Raw genomic sequence first — 23,853 nt, forward strand, 5'->3', positions numbered from 1 at the left:
TATATATATCTCCTCAATATATGTTCCATTCTATGCATCCGAAGAAGCGGGCTGTAGCCCACGAAAGCTTATGCTCAAATAAATTTGTTAGTCTCTAAGGTGCCACAAGTACTCCTGTTCTATTAACTAATCAGTCATCATAACAGCTCAGTTAGGTAGGTAAGGAGTACTTTCATTGTCAGGTGGGGAAACTAAAGAGAAAACGTTAAATGACTGATTTAATTCCCTGGATTGAGTCAATGTCAATGCGTGAGTCTTAATACACACAGTCATTTGTTTAATCCATTACATCAAGCTTTCTCTTATGTTATCAAGTATTCCCCTTTTGTGGCTGGAAGCCACATTCTCTGCCCCATGGTGGCGTTAGCTAAGCTGGGACTCACTAAGCCAGAAGGGAGGGTGCTCAATAGCAACATAGGCACCAGCACCCTCCATTGTGATAGGAACCATCCAAAATCAGAAGGCCTACAGCCATGAGTGTCATGGGTCCCAAAAGGCCACGCATGGGTGGCTGTAGGAGGGACTGCGAATAACTCTCAATCTTCAGGAAGACTGGCAGGGACCGTCTTATAATTCTGGTGAACAATTTACATCAGTGTTACTTCCACAAAGAAAATGGCTAGAAATTTACCTTAAAGCCAGAAACAAGAAACTAGAAAAACAGAACTGCCAACCAGCCTTGGCATTGATAGGTCTCTGTGGATCTCCCTATGCCAAGTTCAGCTACTCAGACTTGGTGCTGGGGGGATGGTTTGGCCCTTGGTGAATCAATTCTTCTATATTGCAAACTTATCCAACCCAATCTGCACAGCTGAGAATAAAGGCCCTAATTATTCATGGGGAAAAGATGCGGAGAAAGAGGGATTAACTCACACATTTTCAGTATGAAGCCACCGAATGAGAAATCCCCTTACTACAGTACATTGTCCCTGTACTACACTAAAACAGTATTTAGTGTAATTACTGTGTGCTATAATGTCCTGCCTAGTGCTTTTAGTGTTTCATTTTCTGTTAGTAACATGTTTGAAAGACAAGGAAAATAGTGCAGCGTATTCATTTATATTATCATCTAATTGACAGATAATTACTTTACAAAATGATTTTGCCAAGGCTCTTTAGTTTCTAAAAATGGGACAATCAAATGAGATATGAGCAAATAACAAAAAATTAAACAAAAACAAACTTTACAGAGAAGATTAAAAAATGCAAATAGGAGAAAATGGGTGGCTAAATAGTTGGGGAGAATAAATGAGTTGCTAGAAGAGATTTGAAAAAATGCAGCAATGTTCTGGAATTAATAAAAAGAAGGAGCTTATTCCATCAGAGGGCAAGAAGAGTGATTCTTAACTAATGGTGCAATAACGTGATAAAATTTGAGGATTTTGATAATTTGAAATAGTGTAACAGAAGCAGACAGTGGCTCTTTCTCCCTTGATACCAAAAGAAAATTTTTAAAAAACCCAGAAAAACCACCTTGCACATGTTGTCCATGGAATAAGTATGACATAATAACAATTAAATTGCACAACACTGATGAATTGGGGGGGGGGGAGCAGCCTATTTTTAGTGGCATCATTAAATAAAATTACCAGCTTTTGTGTACAGTGATAGAAAGTGCTTTCTGAACAATTATTTTCTCCCTGCAGGAAAAAGTAAGAAGAGGGACAAGTGCAAAAATTCCCAGTTGTATCCTCTGATCGAGACTCAATTTTGTCCTTGTGACAAGTACAACGCTCAGCCTGTGGGGAACTGGTCAGACTGCATTTTACCAGAGGGCAAAGTGGAAGTATTACTCGGAATGAAAGTACAAGGAGATATCAAGGAATGTGGGCAAGGCTATCGTTACCAGGCCATGGCATGCTATGATCAAAACAGTCGGCTTGTGGAAACAGCACGATGCAACAGTCACGGTATTTAGAGACATCTTTTCTTTCTTCTTTCTTCATTTATTTGTTGTTTTCTTTAAATGTAACTCTTGAGACTCTGTTGGTCATAAGTACAGACAGAATTAGGAAACAAATATTTATTGGTTTGACAGAGTACAGGAAACTGCTGTGGAACATGTAATGTTGCCCCAGAGGTATCTCCTAACCAAACATACATTGAGTAACACTCAATGACCTGAGAAAACTTGTTCCAACTCATAAAGTAACTAAGCTTCCAGGATTAGTGACTGTTACAATACAGTAAAACCTCAGAGTTGCGAACACCTCGGGAATGGAGGTAACTGAACAAAATGTTATGGTTGTTCTTTCCAAAGTTTACAACTGAACATTGACTTAATACCGTTTTGAAATTTTACTATGCAGAAGAAAAATGCTGCTTTTAACCACTTAATTTAAATGAAACAAGCACAGAAACAGTTTCCTTACCTTGTCAAATCCTTTTTTAAACTTTCCCTTTATATTTTAGTAGTTTATATTTAACACAGTACTGTACTGTATTTGCTTTTTCTTTTCTTTTTTTGGTCTCTGCTGCTGCCTGATCGCGTACTTTCGGTTCCAAATGAGGTGTGCGGTTGACCGGTCAGTTCGTAATTCTGGTGTTCGTAACTCTGAAGTTCTACCGTGTAATGTTTACAAGAAAAATTATGTTGAATTACCAGATATCAGTTGGGCTTTATCTGATGTAGTCAAGTATATCTTAAAAGTTTGCCAATTTCATTTTATGTACAACCGCAACTTTAATTTGCATTGAGGAATGTTTACAAAGGGCCAAATCTGCAACAAATAAGACTTGGTGCAAAAGTGCTCTGCAAAGAATGGAATTCTTTCCCCTGACTACAGAGCCTTAAAATAGTAGTAATCTCCTAAAGAGCCAAATCCCCTACCCACTTCCCTTCACAGGGGGTTTATCAGGTGGCTATGCTTAACTGTACATCCACTAGCCACACCACGCACTGCTCCTTTCCCCGCACATCTCATTGTCGCAGACAGAGCATTATGGGGCACAGACTTCCTGTATCCTGCTTGCTTTGCACATTGCCCACTTGAATGTGTGGCGAGGGCAGGATTTGTTCCAAAATGGTTGCTGGCCTAGGGTCTGTACATGTGTAGTGTTATGGCCAGATCCTGAACTGGTGTAAATCAGACTTCATGACTTCAATGGAGCAATGTTGATTTACATTGGCTAAAGAGTACTTTGTTCTACATTTAAGTGTGGGATTATATACATTCTAGTGATATAAATCCCGTAGATTGAATGTCAGTATACCATTTCATTTGAATGTCAACATTGGTTGAGCTTATACTGTGTATTCTGGTTTGTACAGTAGAACTGGGCTATCAAAAATATCATAGATTTAATTACTGAAAGATACTTAAAATAGCCAATCAACAAAATTAAATGAATGAAAGGGATTATAATTATTTGTATGCCTTCCTGTGTCAAACTTCACCCATGATAAATTATAAACTCCTGACTATGTCAGTCAGAAATGTGGCAAATGGAGATGCTTGAGCCTGGTGGGTTCTGAATGCTTTTAATTCTCTTTGAATTAAAAAAGAGTTGAGAGCACTTGGCACTTTGCTGGAAGCACTCAGCTTCTCATCACATTAGTTCCAATTATCTGAATGTTTCTGTCTGTTTACTAAGGAGGGAGAGAAGTAGCATTTAATTGACCATGAAGCCATCTTTAGAAAATTATAAAATACAGACTTAACCTCAGTGCAATTCTTCCATTTTCTACTTTGCTACTGATGTGTTAGGTCACGTTTTTAATTTGTTGTGGCTGTTATGCATAGCAAGTCACTAGTTGATGATTTATTTTCATCATCATCTGTGACCCTGCAAAATATTTTCACAGATCTGTGTGTTTATTTCTGATCTGTTAATTAGAGCTGAGAGAGCTTGAGAAACCCAACCTAAGAAGTAGGTATTCTTAAAACGTAAAAAAAACCTCTGAGCCTTTAGAGACCTTATTCAGTGTAAAGTATAAAACAATAAAAGATCTTGAGTCCAGGAGAAGCCAGAGGGGTCTCATGCCAATAATCATTGAATTGAAGGATGGATATTGTCAAGTTGTCTGTAAACTGTTAAAAAAGAAAATTTGCACAGGATGCAGGAGTTATTCTGTAATCTGTAGATGCAATGAATGCTGCGAAACGTGATTGATATAACTGGCAAAGAAAGGGACAGAAGAGGATGGTATTCAGCTGTCTCTAGTGCAGGGAAAGGTCCCAACCCTGCACTTGTAGAAATCGGGGCTTGCTGCCCTGGTACAAAAGGGGAAGCTACCTCAGAACTTTATGCACTAGCAGTTGCTTGAAGTTAGGCTCTTCGATTAATCTTGGTAAAGACCAGGAATAACTCTTTGTTCTTCACTATGTTTGGGTGAAGTGGGGGCAGGATTTGACTTAAATCGGCCCACCACTGACTCCCTTCCATATACCACCCACACTCCTTTGCCCGTATGCCTGGGGGGGGGGAAAGAGCCTGTGTCAATGCGCCCTGCCTCTGTTGCTCATGCTTTCTCTTCTTCCCCTCTGTGCTTCACAGTGCGGTGTAAGACCAGGGCCCAAAATATTCTTATTAGGAAATCTTCTTCTTGAATTTTTAGAAATTGACTAGTTTCAGATATTTCCATTTTCTAGTAGTGCAGCATTTCAGTAGCATGGGCAGAGGTTTGGGGTTTTTTTTTCAATGTTTACACTTGTTTTACTGTTTCCTTGTTCTTTTAAAGGGCTTTTTGGTAGTGGATTGCGAGTCAAGCCCAAGAGGCACGATAACAAATGAACTGAGCTCATCTTCTCTTTTGCCCCTCCTGCCCCTTCTCTTTGTGCACTCACTGCCTACCAGCCTCTTCCTTTTCATTGGCCGTGGAAGCAGAAACAGGGGTGCTTCCACTTTCAACCACCCTTCCCAGGTCCCAGGAAGCAGATATACAACTCCGTGTTCTCCAAGTGTGAAGTTCCCCACTCAGTCTCAGCAGCAGCTGCTCACAGGAGTCCTTTCTGGTCCCTGCCTACTTCATTCCCATTTGGGCAGTAGCTGGGACTTGTCCATGTTCTGGGGAGTAAAAACAAACCCTTCCTTTCCCCACTCTCCCCTGGTTGGGCTGCAGATTTTCTGCAGGATTCTATGAATCAAGATCTCTGTTCCAGGTCCATCCCTACCCACATTTTTCATAGCCAGGCTACAGCTGCTCCCTGGGACTCCTCCATGGTCCCAAGGAGGGAAGATCACACTCCCCCTGTCTTAGCCCATAAAGCTCTCTGCAGTGGGAAGTGTTCACCTCCTAGTACTCCTCCACGAGTGTGTGGAGCTCTGGAGTAGGCCTGGGAGGGTGCGGGTCGGGGGAAGGAAGTCCTCACAAGACTCACAGGGAGTGGAGACATCTCTTTCCTTCTTCCCCACATTGAACCTGCCACCCACTGCTCCCTGGGAACTATGAAAGTGTTCCAGAGAGAAACTATCTGATCGCACCCTTCCTGTTTCCATTACCCCAGTTCCTATGCTAGCAGAAGGGGCCCTTTGCTACCCCATGCTGACATTACCTCCTAACAACATGCAAAGGCCATCTAGGGACTTATGTGGGGGAGCCTCTCTAACACCACCCTGTTCCCAGAACCTGTTACTTCTCTGCTCCTCTTGTCCCCACATTTAGAATCAACAGTAGCTCTCTGCTGCATCTGGGGAGGAGCATGTATGTGAGCCCCTCCATCCCCAACCAGTGTTCCATAGTGAACATGCTAGTGCAGGAAGTGAAAATGACTCTCAATGAAATAATGAAACTGACTATTCCTAGTGTGCTGTCAAATGCACAGAGTAATATACTGAGGTTCAAATATTTTTCTCTGGCTTCTTTTAGTTATGATAATTGTAGGGGATTACTTGTAAATATAGTTGGCTAAAAAGAATTATCCAGAAATGTGATATTTCAAGTTGACAATGGCTCTTTAACATGTAAAACACCTTAGTAAGTCTTCTGGCAACTGTGACAAAGTAGGAAATAGCTGTATTTTTTATAAATATGATATTTTTGCTTATGATCGATTTCTTTCTATGGAATTAGACCAAACTGGGTTGTTAGAGGAAAAGCAAGCAGGAAAAGTAAAACAATGCCTAAAAAAGAAGCATCCCAACAAACACACAAACATAACAGCCAGGTTTATAGCAGTGAAGAGGCGACTTCTGGCCTCAATCCTGGTAACATAGCTGCTTTGCCAATGCTGAAAAGAGAAGGGAACAATAAGACATCAGAGGATGCCCTCCCCCCCCCCCCCCCAGTCTAAAAAAGGGTGAGGATTGAGTGAGTGACCAGACGCTGTGCAAAGAGTGTTGGTGGAAGCTGCAAAGCTGGTCAGGGATCACACACAAACTAGACTGTCCTGCTTGCAGCATGTTCTCTGTTTCTCCCAGCCAGAGATGGGAGTTAGGTTGGCTGAGGGGAACTAAAAAAACTTGCAATGAAAGATTTTATTTTTTTAACCCCTTGCTCTGTGTATTTTGTGCCTCTGGAGGGATGAATGGTTTTGAAGATGCTGCTTCTGAGTCACTTTAATCAGCTTGCTGGTCACAGGTCCCCAGAGTGAAAGGGCTTGCAGCTGCCAAATGCAGTTGGACCTGACATGTTCATACAGTAGAGAAACAAGGAGGGCTGCGACCCAGAGATCCAGTCTGAGAGTGGTTGGACTACATGGTTCCTTCCAGAGCGAGGTTTGGTAAGCCAGGCCTGTCTCCTACGGGGGTGCACTCAAGAGGGACTTAAAAGGAGTCTCAGATGCAGTTCACCCCATAACCTTGACAGCAACAATTTGTGATCTCATGCTTGGCCTTCATGCTCAGAGGATTTGATCATTGTGTTGTAGACTTCAATTTTGAGCTGACATTGCTGAGCACTCGTTTTTAATTTAAGAAGCTATATCTACATTGGTAGCACAGGAACAGCAACAGCATCACTTGGATAAAAATATCCACATCATGTTACAAATTCATCGTAAATTAATTCAGGAAGATGGAACAGCTAATAGGAATATGTGGCCTACTTATCAGCTTTCATGGTTGGGCCATGTACCTTCAAGTCTCTTACATGGTTGTTTTATTAATTTGATTTTAGTCCCCTTAAGTTTTGTTAATTACTTTTAATAACAATAATTTGCACTTATAAATAATGCCTTTCATCCAAGAATCTGAAAGCATTTTGCAAACTTTAAGAGTGACAGAACTCACTTTGAGGTAAAAGCTGCTCTCCAAGCTATGCATGTATCATTTTGTGATTCCCCCTGGTTTCTTGAATAAAGGTGGTTCTTCATCAACATAGCTGGCATCCTATTGTGGTGAAAAAAATATATAATATAGTTTTTAAAAAACAGTTCAGTGCTTAAGAAAGGTTCCAGTTTGATAGTCCTAGAGACTCCTATGTGCTTGGAATTATGAAGTGTTATATAATGCTAAGTACTCTGAAAAAACAGGTCTTAGGCATCTCACATTGCGCACCCAAAATTAGTGCATACTTTTGACCTTAATTTCCCTGTGCCTCTATTCCTCATTTATAAAATGTGGTAATACCTGTACATCTCATAGGGGTGTTCTTGAAAATGAATTCATTAATGTTGTGAAGCACTCAAATACTATAGTGATGAGTGCCATAGAAAATCCTGTGAGTAAATTAATAATTCTGTCTGCAGAGCAGCCTTTGAATAATGTTGAACAGGCAACCTAACTTTTGAGAACTTGACTTGACAACCTTAAAAATGTTCTTTTAACATAGTTTAGCAGGTTATTTTCTAAGTTAAAAACAAAACAAAGCATCCTGAATAAACAGAAGTTCCATAATGCAGCAGAATTTTGACACCCACATGGATCTTCAGTAGGATTGGAACCTTTAGAATCCACCATAGAGACCTCTTACACTTGAGCTAATGGAATGCACTGATAGCAGTAGTTGGTTGTCACCCTCTATGTGACCAGCACTAGAGAGGAATGGGACATTTCGCTGAAGCTGGGCAAAACATTTTCAGAAAATAAACTATGCAGTTTTGGTTGACCTGAAACTATTTGTGAATTTGTGTCAAGTTTGCCAAATAGTTTCATCGAACTGAACAAATCAAAATGTTTTGGAAATATGGACTCTGGGATATTCTGCTGTAGGTCACTCTCAGTCTCTCTTGTTGAAGTTGTTCCATTGTGTTTATGCATTGGGACACAGAGAGAATGAGAGTGACTCTATAGCTCAGTGGCTAGGCCATTCACCTAAGAGGTGGGAAATCCATATTTAAATCCCTTCTCCTCATCACACAGATGGGGAAATTAAATCAGAGTCTCCCACATCCTGGGTGAATTCCCTAACCACTGAGCTAAAAGTTATAAGGGAGGTCACCTCCTCCCTCCCTCATGCCCAAGCCATTTTGTAAATCTAGTCCTCCCTTGTTTTTGTCAAAATGCCCACAATTCAACTGAAAATTTTGGAAACACAATTTTTTTTGACTTTTTCATTTTCCTGAAAATCTCAAAACAATTTCATTTTTGATTTGACCCTACATAAATTATGCTTTTTTCAGTGTTAACCCTTCTGCCCTCTCTCCACTAATCTCTCCTTGTCCCAGACCTCTTTTTCCCCATCCCTGGCTCCTCAGCTCAGTTCCATTCTCCTCACCAGTCCCAATATCTTTGCCCAGCAAGCCCTAGTCTCACGCCTCTGGACTTCCAGGTCCCTATGTCCTTGACCAGTCAGTCCCAGTTCACTCCCACATCTGGCAATTCCATCATCTGTGTCTCTCTCCCTGTCTTGGCCTCTCCTAACCCCCTGCCTGCTCACATTCCCCTTTCCCTTGGCTCCTTCTCCCAATTTCCCTCCCTGGTCACCTCAACTGATCGCTTTATCTCCCCGTCCCCCAGCTCTTTGTCGTAATCCCTTAGCCCAGCCAGTGCCAGTTCTCCCCCTGCACCCCTCCTCTGTCTTCCTCTCACATCCTTCCCCTTGCACCACTGCTTTTCAGTCCCAGTTCCCTACTTTCTCTCTGCCCCAGCTTCCAGTCTCCTTGCTCAACCAGTCCCCAGCTCCCAGATCTAGTCTTCTTGCCCAGGCAGTCCTAGTTTCCTTCCCTGCCGGCGTCCAGTCTAAGGCTTCAACCAAAGAGTCCTTGTTCCAAATTAATCCTCCTTACCCTCTTCCCACAGGTCGGCCTCTTGTCCCTTCTGCATTTGAATCAGGCAGCTTCCTACTCCATGCTGGGGGGGAGGGGGAGGGGGTAGCATCACTGAGAGAAAGTTTCTCTGCTCTCAGTCCAGACACCCAGACCCAGCATGCCCTGCAGAATCCCAGAATTACAGGAAAGTCCTGTTGAGCTCCAGTCTTGAGCATGACTAGTGGAGGTGGAATCTTCAGGAAATTTAGCTGCTGAAATCTAAGAAATCTCTACTGAGCTTGCTATTTTTTCAGAGGCTTATAATGTGGCCAGATTTGGACAGATTTTCACTGGGATGACAACAGGCACATCTCTGACACAAAGGCTAAAATTCTAGTCCCTGCTCTGAAGCATGGGGTTACAAGAGCTTTCAAAGAAAAAGTTGTCAGTATTTTTTAACATGGGCAAAACCAAGTATTTTTCCCTAGCGTTGTTCTTGGAAATAGTTGAACTGTTCTGGCTGAAAATTTCCAGAACAATTTAGCCTGAGGTACACAACAAGCTTGGAAAATTTAGCCCAAATGACTAAGCTGGTAAAGTCTTAAGCAATTGAATACAGTGTCATATAATGGGAAGTATCAGGCAACCTTAATAAATACCAGCCCTGCCTATCATGATATGTTCCCTGATTGTCCTGTATTCAGTCCCCCATGTATTCTGCAATTCTGTGGCTGCTAAATTTGCCATAAAATTCACCCCTTGCCCTTGAATTGTGCTACAGACTCTCAGCTTTCATTTTGTTTAAGTTATTATTCTAGCCTTATAGTTGCAAAAATAACCCAAAAATTGGAATTGAGTGTAAACTAATTCAATGGTGTTTTCCTTAGCACACAGCCTGAAACAATAGGTCTGTGCACTGCCCCATGTACCCTCCGATTCTATGGCTGTGGAATTCAGAATTTTCTCAAGAGGTTCCCCCGCCACACACAATTTTCCATTTGGTACTGTCATTTTGAGTGCACAGGGTCTTGTGTCTATGTATTATACACGGTAATTGATGGCAGAGATGTTTGTTTCCATAATCAAATATACTGCTTTGTTTTTAAAATGTTCATTATAAAACAGTTACAGCCCATGGCATTGTTTCTTATTGCAATAAGTTTAATATCACATCAAAGCTTTATTAAATTTTTTCCTGGAATCAAAGGAATTAAAAACCAGAAAAGACTTATCCTCAACCTGTTGTCAACTGGTTTGTCTTGCCTAGTTGCAATTATTCAAGAGATTCATCCCTTGGGAAACATCCCTTAAGAGGCTGTTCTAGCTTAATCGATTTTACCATTGAGAGAATGTTCTTGACATTCAGCATGTTTTTTTCTTTTCTCAATTTCATCCTGTTACTCTGACTACAGATTTGGAATCCCTCTTTGGTGTTCGCAGCCTTGAAACACTTGTGGATCTTTATCATTTGCCTCAATTGTTGGTTGGCAAACCTACAGGTTTGCTTTCAGTTCTTTTATTCTTTCTTCACTAATCAGTGTCTCTTGGCTTTCAGTAATCCTGGTGCTCTTCTCTGAATTCTCTCCAATGTGTTTACATCCTTCTACTGTGGAAAGGCCCCAAGCTGTATGCAGAATCCTACGTGTGGTCAGGTCTCTCCAGCTTCATTTAAGAGCTACATTATCATTATCTTAATGATGTGATGCATTGACAGAAGCAGGTGAGAATCACATTGGAGCTAATCCTGCATTCCTTGTGCACCCAGAATCTCCAATGACCTCACTGGGAGTTTCAGATGTGCAAGAAATGAAGTATTTGCACTGTAGGCTTCTCCGGACTACTGCTACTACCATTTATCTTACACTAATGCCTTCAGGATCCCATTGTGTTAGGCACTGTACATACACATAGGAAGAGACTGTTCCTTTTCCTAAGGACTTACCTAATTTATTGTCTACCTTCAACCTTACTTTTTTCCCCACTATGTACCACTAGCAAATAGACTGCTATATTCCTGCACTTACAAGAGGATAAAATAAACTTTAGTAGGACTTTTCCATCTCTAATTGCTATATATGTTTGTCACTTCTATTGAATATCTGTGTTGCATTAGCATTTTATGTTGCAGTGTTTTGGTTTATTTTTCCCTAGGTGTATTAGCTAGTGCTTTTGAGGTTGAATCTCATTTTATGTGTTGCCCATATTTCCAGTTTCCCTTAAGTCCCATGGTATAGTTCTCATGTCCTCTGTGGAATTTACAAAGCCTTGCAATTTAGTATCATCTGTGAATTTCAATGTGCTGTTTACTCCTTTTTCCAGAGCATGAATAAAGATGCTAAATAACACCAAATCTAACAGTGAGCCCTGTGGCATCCCATTGGGCAGCACTCACCAGCTTAATATACACTGCAGCTTCTCATCAATCTTCGTAGTTCTTCAGCTTTTGTTCTATGCATTTGACAGTGCCCATATCCAAACTTATTTGAGCTATTTGTTTCCTGTACAGGTAGATTTTTTTAGGTACTGTATCAAATACTTTACTGAACTCTAAATATGGGACACATTTCACGTTATCTTTATCTACTTATTTTGTAATTCAATCAAAAAAGCTACCAGGTTTGTCTGCATTATTTGCTTTTTATAAACCCCATGTTTGCTTGTGAGTCTGTTATCTCCTTTGCAATAATACAGTACTTCACTGACAATTAAGTTATAATTTTTGGTTAAATTTCAGTAACAGAGGACACAGGTAGGAGACAACAAATTCTATGCTCAGTTCTGCATAAAGTCTTATATTGTGCCCTTCTTTATTTCACTAGAATATCCCAGTCTGTTTATCATGTAAGGAACTTCTGTATGTTTTCTTGATAAGAAAAAATGTGTGGAAACTGATAAATCCAGGGGTGAAAATAGAAATAGGGACTTACCGGTACGGGGCTGGGTTGGGGCCGGCTCTGGCCCCTGGAAGGGGCGGGGCCTCAGGAGGAAGGGGCGGGGATGGGGGGGTCAGAGCCAGCCCTGGCCCACCCTGTACCGGTAAGTGCCCCCCTCTCCCCCGCAGGGGTAGCAGCGGCAGCCAGGGGCTCCGGCAGCAGTTTAAAGGGGCCAGGGCTCGGCCGCCGCTACTGCCCTGAGTCCCTTAAACTACTGCTGGAGCCCCCGGCTGCCGCTGCTATCCCAGGGCTCCGGCAGCAGCGCTCTGGGGGCTATTTAAAGGGCCCAGGACTCCCCTGCTTCTACTGCCCTTTAAATAGCCCCCGGAGCCCTGGGGTCGCAGCGGCGGGGCTCTGGCGGCTATTTAAAGGGCTCAGGGCAGTAGAGGCAGCGGGAGCCCGGCCCTTTAAATAACCCCCGGAGCCCTGCTGCCGCTACCCCAGGGCTCCAGCAACGGGGCTCTGGCGGCAATTTAAAGGGCCTGGGGCTCCAGCAGCTGCTGGGAGCCCCAGACCCTTTAAATTGCCGCCTTGGGAAGCCGGGCCGTCAGGGTACGGCAAACCGGCTCTTGCCAGTATGCCGTACCGGGGCGTACGGGCTTACTTTCACCTCTGGATAAATCTAAGGGTGTTTTACATCTTGCTGTGCCAGGCAAAGTGAAGTGTTTCTGAGAATGGCTAGGTTGTGACACCGATGACCTGTATGTCTCCTCACCTAGTGGGTCTCATCCTTTCCATCAGGCCAAGAAACAGGAGGGGCGAGGAGGCATGGAGTGACTAAGTTAGGGAAAATTTGACAATGAAGTGGCCTCATGCCCTGAGCATGGGACAGAGTTTAGTCAGGCAGAAGTAAGCTACAGGGAGGACCAGGAGAACCATCCATTCTTTGCGAAGAGGAAGCCCTATTTAGCACTTCTTAGGGTGGGCAGCAGAGGTACGACGGGTCTCTTCTTGGAAATGGGAGGAGGACTCAGGGAGCCACAAGCAGGTAGGACAGTGCAGCGTATATTTTGGGGAAGGGAGAAGAGGAGAGAAAGAGAGTCTAATTGTCTGGGTATACCACAAGAAGGACAGGAGACTTGTTATGGGTTTTAATCAGGCCGCAACTTTATTATATAGATGTCTGGGACTATCCGGCAGATAAAGTGTACAGTGCAGGCAATTCCATGCTTATTCACATCAATTCTCCGGGTCTTACACCAGTCCCACTTTGTTTCCATCCAGGTCCTCCAGCCGACCCATGGCTTGGACCTTACGATCCACCAGCCTCGCAAGAGATTTAAGGAGGGCTATAAGAATGGGGGGAGGGAGGGTTGGCTCCCTGCCGTACCGGTCATGGGAGTCCCCAAACCCCCTCCCCCATTCTGTTTCTTTATCCAGTACCTCCTTTTAAGTCCTTTACCAGGCCATTTATCTGGTCACTGGCTGCCCTCACTATGGAGTACCTGCACTGAACGTCCGCCCAATATTACAAAATAAGTTGCGACATATGGCCTACCACCTTTTCTATTCACCAGAAAAAGTCCATCCTCACACCCTGCTGTGAGGAAGGCGAAAAAAACACACTCCACCGAAGCCAATTCTGGTGGTGTGGGAAAAATTCCTTCCCAGACCCCATTTAAAAGGGGTGACTAGCGTAATGCCCACAGCAGGTCCAAATCCAGCCTGCCATTCACCTCCACTTGCTGGCTACTAGGGGAGGGAGGATAGGTGCTGGCTTCCTCGCTGCTTTCACATAGAGACTTTTACCACCCAGGTTTCTTGCCTTTATGCACATTCCTGGGGGTGGAGGGGTGAATCATTGCTGCAAAGTTGATCACGGAGCACCTTTTGCAGTAGTTTCTGACCTTCTTCCTCTCCCCATCCCCTCCAAACCACAAAGCAAAGCTGTCCTTCTTTGGGTAAGCCCACACAAATTCTGCCCCACCTTTAGTTGTGGTGCAGTCATTTTCTCAACTCATTTCTTTATTAGAGGCCATTGACTGCCCATACTTTAGTCCAGGTGGCTCAGATTGAGGGGTCTAAGTTGACATGAAAAGAAGGACCAGGGAAGCATGGTGTTGAGTAAAGGCTTTGAGTAAGGGTAAGTTTGTGGGATCGAGGGAGTAAGTTATGGTCACTCAGGAAAGTGCTATGTCCACAATGCTTACTGTAGATCGATCTCTCTCTCTCTCTCTCTCTCTCTCTCTCTGTATATAGATAGATAGATATAAAAGAGATATTTTTCCATTTCTCTCACTGTGGACATAGACCCTCTGTTTTCTAGTTCTCTGATCTCTGCTTGGTTTCAATATTGGTTCCAGTAATTTGCTGGGAAAGTAGGAAAATATAACGCGCAATTGAACTGCAGCCTTTTCTTTACAAAACACACAATTGCTTTTTGTAGCCTATCTCTGTCATCATTGGTGTTCGTTTTAGTTTGAGGAAATAACATGTCATCAACAACTGAACACATTTTTACCAAAGTATTATTATGGTTTATTTAATACAGTAAATAGCAAGTGCAAAATCCCTGTGTGGCTCCTTTAAAGTTTAAATTATAATTGCTGTGGGAACAAAAAACTTGTAAGAACAACATAAGAACATAAGACTGGCCATACTGGGTCAGACCAAAGGTCCATCCAGCCCAGTATCCTGTCTACCAACAGTGGCCAATGCCAGGTGTCCTAGATGGAGTGAACCTAACAGGTAATGATCAAGTGATCTCTCTCCTGCCATCCATCTCCACCCTCTGACAAACAGAGGGTAGGGACACCATTCCTTACCCATCCTGGCTAATAGCCATTAATGGACTTAACCTCCATGAATTTATCTAGTTCTCTTTTAAACCCTGTTATAGTCCTAGCCTTCACAACCTCCTCAGGCAAGGAGTTCCACAGATTGACTGTGCGCTGTGTGAAGAACTTCCTTTTATTTGTTTTAAACCTGCTGCCCATTAATTTCATTTGGTGACCCCTAGTTCTTATATTATGGGAACAAGTAAATAACTTTTCCTTATTCACTTTCTCCAACACACACTCTTGTATTTGTATCCTGATCATGAAAAGCAAAGAGCTACTGTACTGCATATAAACCACCTTATTTATTCTACAGTATTTAGTTTCTCTCCTTCATATAGTAATTATGATTCCTGACCCACATAAACTGAGACATGTTCTCTTATATAGGGAGTCAACATGCTAGCATGGCAAACTGTTGTACATTTTTTTATATAGGTCGTATTACCCTTCTTAATTCATGTCAGTTTATTGTTAAGACCTTAGGCACAATCAACCAGTCCTGGATAGTTTGTCTGCTGCCTTATTAGTGTGAGATTATTTCCCCCTTTAGCATTAATTAAATGAGATACATTGATTTGTGCTGACTCTACAAAGCAGTCTATGGCTACAAGGCTTATGCAGGGGATTATAGAGAAATATTTGTGTATCAGTGAATATCTTTTGCAACATCTGTTGAGAGTATCTATGTGAAGCAAGGAATTTCTTATTGAACTGCTCATGTGCCTGATAGCCAAATTTCAAATGTTATAAAAATGTCCATGTGGTCTCAGACATAAGTTTATAACTTGCTGCGTCTACTTTTATCAATTCTTTTTCTCTTTGTCTTTTCCTTTTTAAACTACTCTACAGCAATATAGATCTGTAAAAGGAAAATAAAGAATGTAGAAATTAAGATGAAACATTTTTTTGTTTTTCATTAAGCATACCTTTATAAAACACATTATGTTCTTTCCATGGCAATCTCTTATCTAAGTCTATATCTAATACAATGCTAGTGTACTTGCATCTTAGCTCTACCCCTTAAGTCTATTATAAACACTATTAGGGCATGTATTTTACTTTTCCATATGGTATATGTATGGTATATATAAGGTACTGTATTTGATACAACTTGTATGCTGTCTTGGAATATGTTGCCTATTCATTTGTAACATTTTCTACATGAACATCTTTGTGGCCAGGCAGGGGTATTGTTGAGATGATGCTGTAGTCATCATCAAGAAATTCAAAAAGAGGTGCTTAGTAAATATGGTTTGAATAAATGTACTTGAATTATACATTAAGGCAGATGGAAGCATTATCCTTCAGCTTTAGCTCAAATACTGGCATAGACATTGCCTTTGACACTGCATTTGATCGTAAGTCTAAAAATAGCTGCCAACAGTATGTTGTAGCCAGGAGCAATTTGGCAAGTTCTAGGCAAGAGAACAGTCGTAGGATAGATTGTTCTTGCTCATACTATTAAATGTCTATCAGGGATGGTCTAGACAGTATTTGGTCCTGCCATGTGGGCAGGGGACTGGACTCGATGACCTCTCGAGGTCCCTTCCAGTCCTAGAATCTATGAATCTATGAATCTAATACACCTTGCTGCCTTCTCATCCTCTGCCACCACTACTGCTGGTGCCAAGATACTCTTTCTGTCAATGGGTCAGACTCAGGAGACATCCATCAACTCAGAGAGCACATGAAGCCTGTATTTAGTCCTCCAGAGACAGAACTGCTGATGCAGAAGATCACTAAGTATTAACAGTTGTTCTTTGGCATTGAAGTCTTGAAAGGTAATCCTGAAAATAAGAAAAAGGACATGCTGTAGTGCAATTTATCATTCCATGGGATATTGTGACAGAGTCACAAATATAAGCACACCTGGACAAAGAACAAATACCTTTTAAAGCCAGGAGAAATGTAGACAGCTGTGCTCTTCTCCCAGTCCTGGAAGATCAATCCCAAGAAAGATATATTTCTACAAATTATATAGCATAAAAAACTCTCGTGCCACAATTTCTCTCTTGGAAGCAGGGGGCAGTACTTGCAAGAAAGAAGCAGGATAGTTGTTCTGCTCTCATGCGTGGGGTAATACCTAGCCAGCTGCTGTGTTGATCTCCAAATACTAAGTTTTTAAGACATCCATAATGATTCCAAGCTACAGCACAACAAACTCAACCCAATTGGAGTCAGACTTTACATGCAGACATCAGCACTTTAAATAGAAAGAATCTTAAGTCCACCTACTTTGACTGCCTTGTCATCAGGCAAGGGATGAAGTCCACTTAAGTCTGTTGTAACAATTTTCCATCATATCCTTAAATAACTTTTTACTTGGTGGTCCAAATGGCTCAGGAAATTGGTCATGGGGCAAACTATCACAAGTTTGAATCCAGGTTGGTAGTGGCTGAAGGACATTGCTAGTTAATGTTGGTTCAATGGTAAACATGAGGTTGTTTAGTAATTTCAGTCCAATTCATAGTAGATGGATGTCCACTTCATAAACTCATGATCAGAATTTGCTGCATGATTAAATCCTGATTAGTTTAGTTGTCCTTTTCTTAAAAGAATCTACATGTTACTTTCCAGCCCTGTCTATATATAAGTTCTCCATATCTCTGATCAGCATCAGTTATCTTCTCCTAATTTTCTGATATTTTTACAGCATGGTGAAAAATTGCAAACATGAGTAACTAAAACTAAGCAACTAAAACTAAGCAACAAAGCACAGTTTTTTCAAAGGTGCTGAGCATCATCTGTTCTGATTAACACAGAGTATGTCTGCACTTGGAGCTGTGGGAGTAATCCCCAGCTTAAGTAGCCATTCTTGTGCTAGCTCTCATTGAGCTAGCATGCTAAAAATAGTAAGGCTGTAGCTGCAGTAGCATGGGGATCAGTGAGCAGTGGCACAGGCTAGTCACTCTAAGTAGAAACCCACCTGAACCTCATGGGTACATGCTAATGGCAGCTAGCCCGTGCCACCACTGACCATGCTACTGTGGCTACATCCTTAATATTTTTAATGCACTAGCTCAGTGAAAGATAGCCTGAGTACTTCTACTCAAGCTCGGAATCACACCGCCACCTCCAAATGTAGACATAGCCTTAGTGGGAGTCCTGGGTGCTCTGCATCTCTGGAAATCATCCACTTTAGGCCTGATTCAGCAAAGTCCTTAAGCTCATGCCTAATTTTAAGCATATGAGTAGTCTCGTTGACTACACATAAATATATTGCTGAAATAGGGTCTTGTTTAGGTGTTTAAATATGGAATTAGTTGCCTAGACCCAAGTTTAAAATTGTCCTTTTATAAACTAGGTAGCTAACACTGGGATATTCCAAGTGTAGGAGACTTGTTATCTCTTTGGCTTCATAATTTTTTTTTTTGCTTGAATTGCATTGAATATATTTGTACCGATGAAGTAAAGAAGGGAGAAGGAAGAGATAGGTGTGCCTGAGCAGCATGTGAAAGCACGTCTATGTGAAACATGCAAAAATGTGTAGGTGGTGATGACACGCCTTCAGAGATGCATTTGATGAAAAGTGGCATAAGAAGACTGGAGAATAGAGTAAAATGAATCATTTTCTACAGGCAATTTATCTAATTTAATCTTCTCTGGTCACATAGATATCTACAAGCAGATTGCAGTTTCCTTGAATGTATAATTTGTAACCATTTTTTCAATATTTTTATTTAATTGTTTATTTTACTGCATGGATTAATTACAAATGATTCTCTATTAGTATTCTGAGTATGAGCTGTAAGTGTGCAAGATAAATCTGATGATAATGTGCAGGCCAGCTGGGATGCCAAGAGGTGGAATAGAGCACTGCAGAAGGAAGTCAAGGGGAGCTGGAGGAGATCATGATGTTGATGGCTGCTCCTGCATATGTCCCAAAGGTCTCTTGTGGCTTAGCCCTGGCTAGACACTGGGTCGGCTGATGATTCAAGATGAAATAGAGAAGGAACTGAGAGGAAGAAAAGATGCTAAAGAGACCAAATTAGTTTGGCAAAGACTTTCAGATCTCAAATTTAGTTAGACACTGTGATTTTTCTCTTAAATATTTTTGAAAATTGACACAATTTCCAAAGATTGTAATGCCAAACAATGTGATGGCCTCCCCATACTTACTTCTCTTTGTCTTTTATTTTTAGTTGGGAAGGAGGTTATTTTGTTTGTTTCCCTAGTTTAGGTCAGGAGATACCTGAATCAGTTCTTGGGGCATCATTTTCCGTCTGTGCTTGGCAGAAAAGTCTGTTTCTGGCAGGATGTGTTGTCTCCATTTATTTCTTCTTCTGTTTCCACTTATTCTCTTTCTGTTTTTCTTTCCTATCTCATGTCTGTCTTTCCCCATTCAGTCTGTCCTCTGAGCTCTCTTATTGCCACACGGTGAGCTTTCACTGCCATGTAAAAGAAACTCCTGTCTGGCCTGAACAACTCTCTACGCCTAACACATTGCTTCCATGGTATTTATCTACAAAGAATATCTTGTGAGATATCAAATGAAAACTTATTTCATACTGGCCATCATGATCATTGTATGATGTGTGCACAAATAACAGTTAAGAAGTTGTATGTTTATACTAAAAAGACGTTTAAACCAAGCAAACCAAGCAGGGTGATTAAAGGTTCCGTAGACAAAGGAATGTTGACTTTCCTATCTGCCTAGATGTCGAATGTAAATGGAGCAGGGGTAGCCAGAGACAATGGAAATTATAGGTCCATATTGAGTCAACAGGAAAAGTAAATTATCGGAAGGATTAGAAGAACAGCATAGACAGCATGGAGTCTGCACCCTGAAGAACTGCAGGGGAGAGGAATTTTGTCTGGGGGTGTACTTCAAAGGATACATTTCAATGATTTATTTGACTATCTGTGGGGGAAAGGACATTCTGGCTATCCATCACTGAGGGAGCAAGAACCACAGTGCTTTTTGTATCCATGAACACAGGATCCTGGCCAGGGGAAAGCTTGTGACACTGAGAGGAGGCTTTTGGCGAGAGACCTCCTTAGTCAAGAATTGTAGCCTGTTAAGCTTTAGTCACTTGTACTTTTGTTTTATTTGTAATCATTTTCTGTTTCTACTACTCTTGCTTAGCATCACTTGAATCTCTATTCTTTATTAATAAACTTATTCTTGGTTTTACTATAAGTTCATCTCAGTGCAATATATTAAAGTAAAGTGTGCATCGTCCATGAAGCCAAGAGGCTGGTGAGTGTCTTGTCTCTTTGGAGACAGTGGAGTTGGTAATTTCTGAGAGTGTCCAGTGACAGGGGCTGGATTCTGCAGGGCAATGTTCTACAAGGGGAGTCATTAACTGAAGTGCTCCAAGTGTTACCTGCAAGGTGAAATAGGGGCTGGCAGAGTCCTGAAGAGTTTGTTGGACTGGCTAATGCACTGGAGTATCAGGAGCTGTCACACAGTCTAGTATCAGCAAATCTCTCTCTTGCTGAGGCAGAGGGGTAACAAGATAACTTACAGTTCCGGTACCCTGAGAAAGTATCATACCCACCTTCTGCCCTCCTTTGTCTGCTCTCCTTCCCTCTTCCTTTCATCCCTGTCTGTTCTTTCTTGTCTTCCCTCCTCTCTCCCTCTTTTCCCTTTAATATCTCCCAGGCTTTGCCTCTTTTCCCCAAACATAAACTCCATTCATTCCTTGGAAAGGCCTTCAGTCTCTCTGTTCCCTTTAGAGACCTCTTTGCACCTGGAATGCTCCTTCCTTTCCCCTCTTTCTGCTAATGCTGGGGACCCATATTCTGTCGAACACTCTTCTATCTCCCACCAGTGGCTAGAAGTCTTCACTCACTCGTTCTCTTCCTCTCTTGATAGTATTTCCTCCCTGGTGACTCCCTGCTTTCCTCCTCTACCCTCTGGTGACAACAAAAACCCTCCTTCTCCCATGTCTTCAATGACTAAGAGTCCCCTCTTATTCTCTACCTTCAGTTCTTGTTATTCAAAAGTTCCCACTACCAAATCGTTCCAGGGGATTTGTGGGTGCTGGTGCCATTGCCTGTGGGGAGGCAGGATAGAGGCAACTCTTGTAGAGAAGTCTCCATCAGCACCGTGGACTTGACTAGCCAGGAAAGTGCATCCTCTGAGTGGAAGACGGACTAAGAAGTGTAAAGAATTGTAGTGCTTCGGTCACACAAACTTTTTACATAGTGTTAATATGGTAATTTGCCTACTAAATCCTCTATGAAAATATAGTAAAGAATTTCAGGTATTAGATACAATTATGGCTTTATTGCATTGTGATTTAAAACATTTCATGTTGAATGGTGCAAGCATATGGAGATTTTTTTACTACATGTTATATCATTACAGGCTATTGTAGTACAGATTCATTTGCCATTTTGGGGGATAATTATACTTTTTAAATACAGTTGAAAGTAATTAAAATGTCAGACTTGCATAGAATGTTTTTGTCTGATATGCCATCTAAGTGTAAAATTGAAAAAGTGCTTCTTCTTGTTTTTTTAGCTACATACATGCAATGTATTACATATATTATCCCACTAGAAGAATTCTTTATTTTCCTATTTTGTATCAACAAACGGGAAACAAAGCTAAATATGTGGTAATCTGGTAGGTCATTTAGGAAAATATGTTCCCAGAAGTTTCCTTTTCTTATCCCAGTAACCACTCCACACACAAACCCCCAACCTTCTACTGGTGTTTTGTGGCACTCACATCTGAAAGTGCCTGAAGCTGTGACTGAGACAGATGGTGAGAAATTGAATCCCTTGAGTTACAATCAGGCAAAGTTAAAATACTTTGGAGGCTTATCCTAGAGTCTCAATAAATGAGCTAGTTGAACCAGTCTAGATTGATTGAAGTTATCTGCTGAAAAAAGTGAATAATTTATCTAAAATGAGATGAAGTTGTTTCTTCCAGATTTTAATTGGAGAGAGAGAAATTTAACAAACACTAAAACTGAGAGTTACTGTTAAAAATAGAAATAGTTTTATGTGGGCAAGATTATGTAAAAGTAATGTTGAAACTAGTGTAGATAAAAGCTTGCATCCAGTAGATTAGGATGTCAATGAACTCAACCTTAGAGATATAAAACAACTCCTCATGTTTTAATAACGAGCCAAAAAAATCCTGCTAGACAGTTATTTTCTGTTCTCTCTTAACTTCCTGGTCATGATTCATTTCAAATTGCAATATTCCAAAATATGGAAATCAGATGTCTGGCTTTTACATTCCATCTTAAAGTGCTCGTTGCATCCTGTAGAAGATTAACAATTTGATTTTTATGCATTAACATTTAGTGTAGGATGGAGCTTTGAGGTCAGACACATCTGAATTCCAAGATTAACCCAGACATGATCCATAATCGATGTCACCCATTCTGCTGCAGGGCAATCCATACCACTGCATATCATACGATTTTCAAAAATGTGTCTAAAACAATGTGCCTTTCATAAAGAATCATTTGGTCAGTCAGTCAGTTGAATGTCAAAAGTTACTTAATAAACAAGTTCATAATTCACTTCTGTGAGGTAGTTGACATCTTAAAGATGATACATTCTCTGAAGGACGGCTCTACATAGATCAAATTCAAGATATACTCTGTAAAGATATTTAACCAGCTAGCAGTTCCAAGCAGATGCAAGCTATAGAAAACTAGAACCAGAATTCAGAGCTTATATGAGTGTACAGGTAAAATGTGCATATTCTAATTGTACAGGTTTTTTTATTATTCTTATTTCTACTGCACCTTGTTCTTAACATACATTGCTGGAAAGTGTCTACAAATATATTTGGAAATAAAATGTATCAAACGTTCCTGCATTTTAATATTGCACATAATTGTTTGGTGTTAGTTGCCTTCAGAAAAGAACTCGGCAGAAGACAGTTCACTCAGAGTTTAATTTTTTAAATAGAGTTGCTAATGTCACAGTTGATGAAGATGATAGGTTATCAGCATGCGGAGGTGGACAAAAAAACAAAGAAACTGCTAGGATGCAAAAGGAACAGGAGGGAAATTAATACTAAAATATTATAATGCAATTATGTAGATAAATAGCATACTCTTGCTTGGAATATTGTGGGCAGTTCTGATCACTCTTATCCAGACCCAAATTGGAAATGAAAAAAGTAGTGTGTTGTCTGGTTGGTTTTTTGCCCACAAGCCCGGCTCCACCTACAAGACAAGCTAAAATGAATGTCACTCACAGTAGATTGTCCAGTTGCTCAAAGTGTGATCATGAGCATGCTCTGCTTGGATGTTGAGGCTTGGCTCCCTCTCACTGGGTTTGGATGCATCCAGGGGCAGAGGTGGAATAAAGCACATGGCCCCCAGAGTCATGTGACATGACATCAGAATCTAAGTGGGGGTTTTTTTTGGTTATGGTTGTAAGAAAACTTGAAAACATGACCTAAGTGTGACCAATGTAATGATGTCTACCTGGGTCTGCACATAGTGTCTCACTGCATCCTCTAGAAGCAGGATGAGATGATCCCACACCAGTCACCAGAACTGGCCAAGCCCCTTCTGCTCTGGTGGGACTCAAATGTCCCATAGGTTCCACTGTTCCCCTCTGGCATTTTGGCTCCATAGGTCAAACTGCAAACAAAGTAAGTGTATCTCAAGTGCCACTCAATTGTAGTATTAAAATGAATGTATTGCACATTTCATCATAATAAGAAAGTCCCTCTCCTTTCTTATCTCCTTTGATGAGCAGTGAAATAGATAAGTGTTGACATTTAAATTATCATTAGGCACCTGAGTTAGCACCTTAGAGTTAGTATTTCAGGCTCTCTACAAATTCAGGCTGCCATCACTGTGTCCGTTAACGTTGAAAATACTGTTTGTTTTCTCAGAACCATAATGGCTACAGATATTTCATTTAATGAAAACTGAAATTTTGGAGAACAAGATAGAAGCCTCAAAAAAAAATAAAGGAAGGGGGTGCCAAATTGTTGACCTAACAATGCCATTCAAGCCTCACTCTTATCTCAAAAGGATATAACAGAAATAGAAAGGGGTTCAAAGAGGAGGAATTAAAATTATTAGAGACCTGGAAAACTTCTATATGAAAAGATATTGAAAAGCTTGGGGATTGTTTAGAGAGTCA

The 23,853-nt window shown here is 41.1% G+C and overlaps 1 protein-coding gene across 1 annotated transcript in view; it reads left to right on the top strand.

Moving 5' to 3' along the window:
- The window catches only part of THSD7A (thrombospondin type 1 domain containing 7A), a 352,561-nt gene that overhangs the window by 275,829 nt on the left and 52,879 nt on the right, over nucleotides 1–23,853 (top strand). Inside the window, exon 14 of the mRNA XM_026649434.1 lies at nucleotides 1,647–1,910. Within this exon, the coding sequence (XP_026505219.1) occupies nucleotides 1,647–1,910 (264 nt within the window). The remainder of the gene's footprint in view (nucleotides 1–1,646; nucleotides 1,911–23,853) is intronic.

This window comes from Terrapene carolina, unplaced genomic scaffold (assembly GCF_002925995.2).
Source record: "Terrapene carolina triunguis isolate 2854851 unplaced genomic scaffold, T_m_triunguis-2.0 Scaffold84, whole genome shotgun sequence".
NCBI classification, from domain to species: Eukaryota; Metazoa; Chordata; order Testudines; family Emydidae; genus Terrapene; species Terrapene triunguis.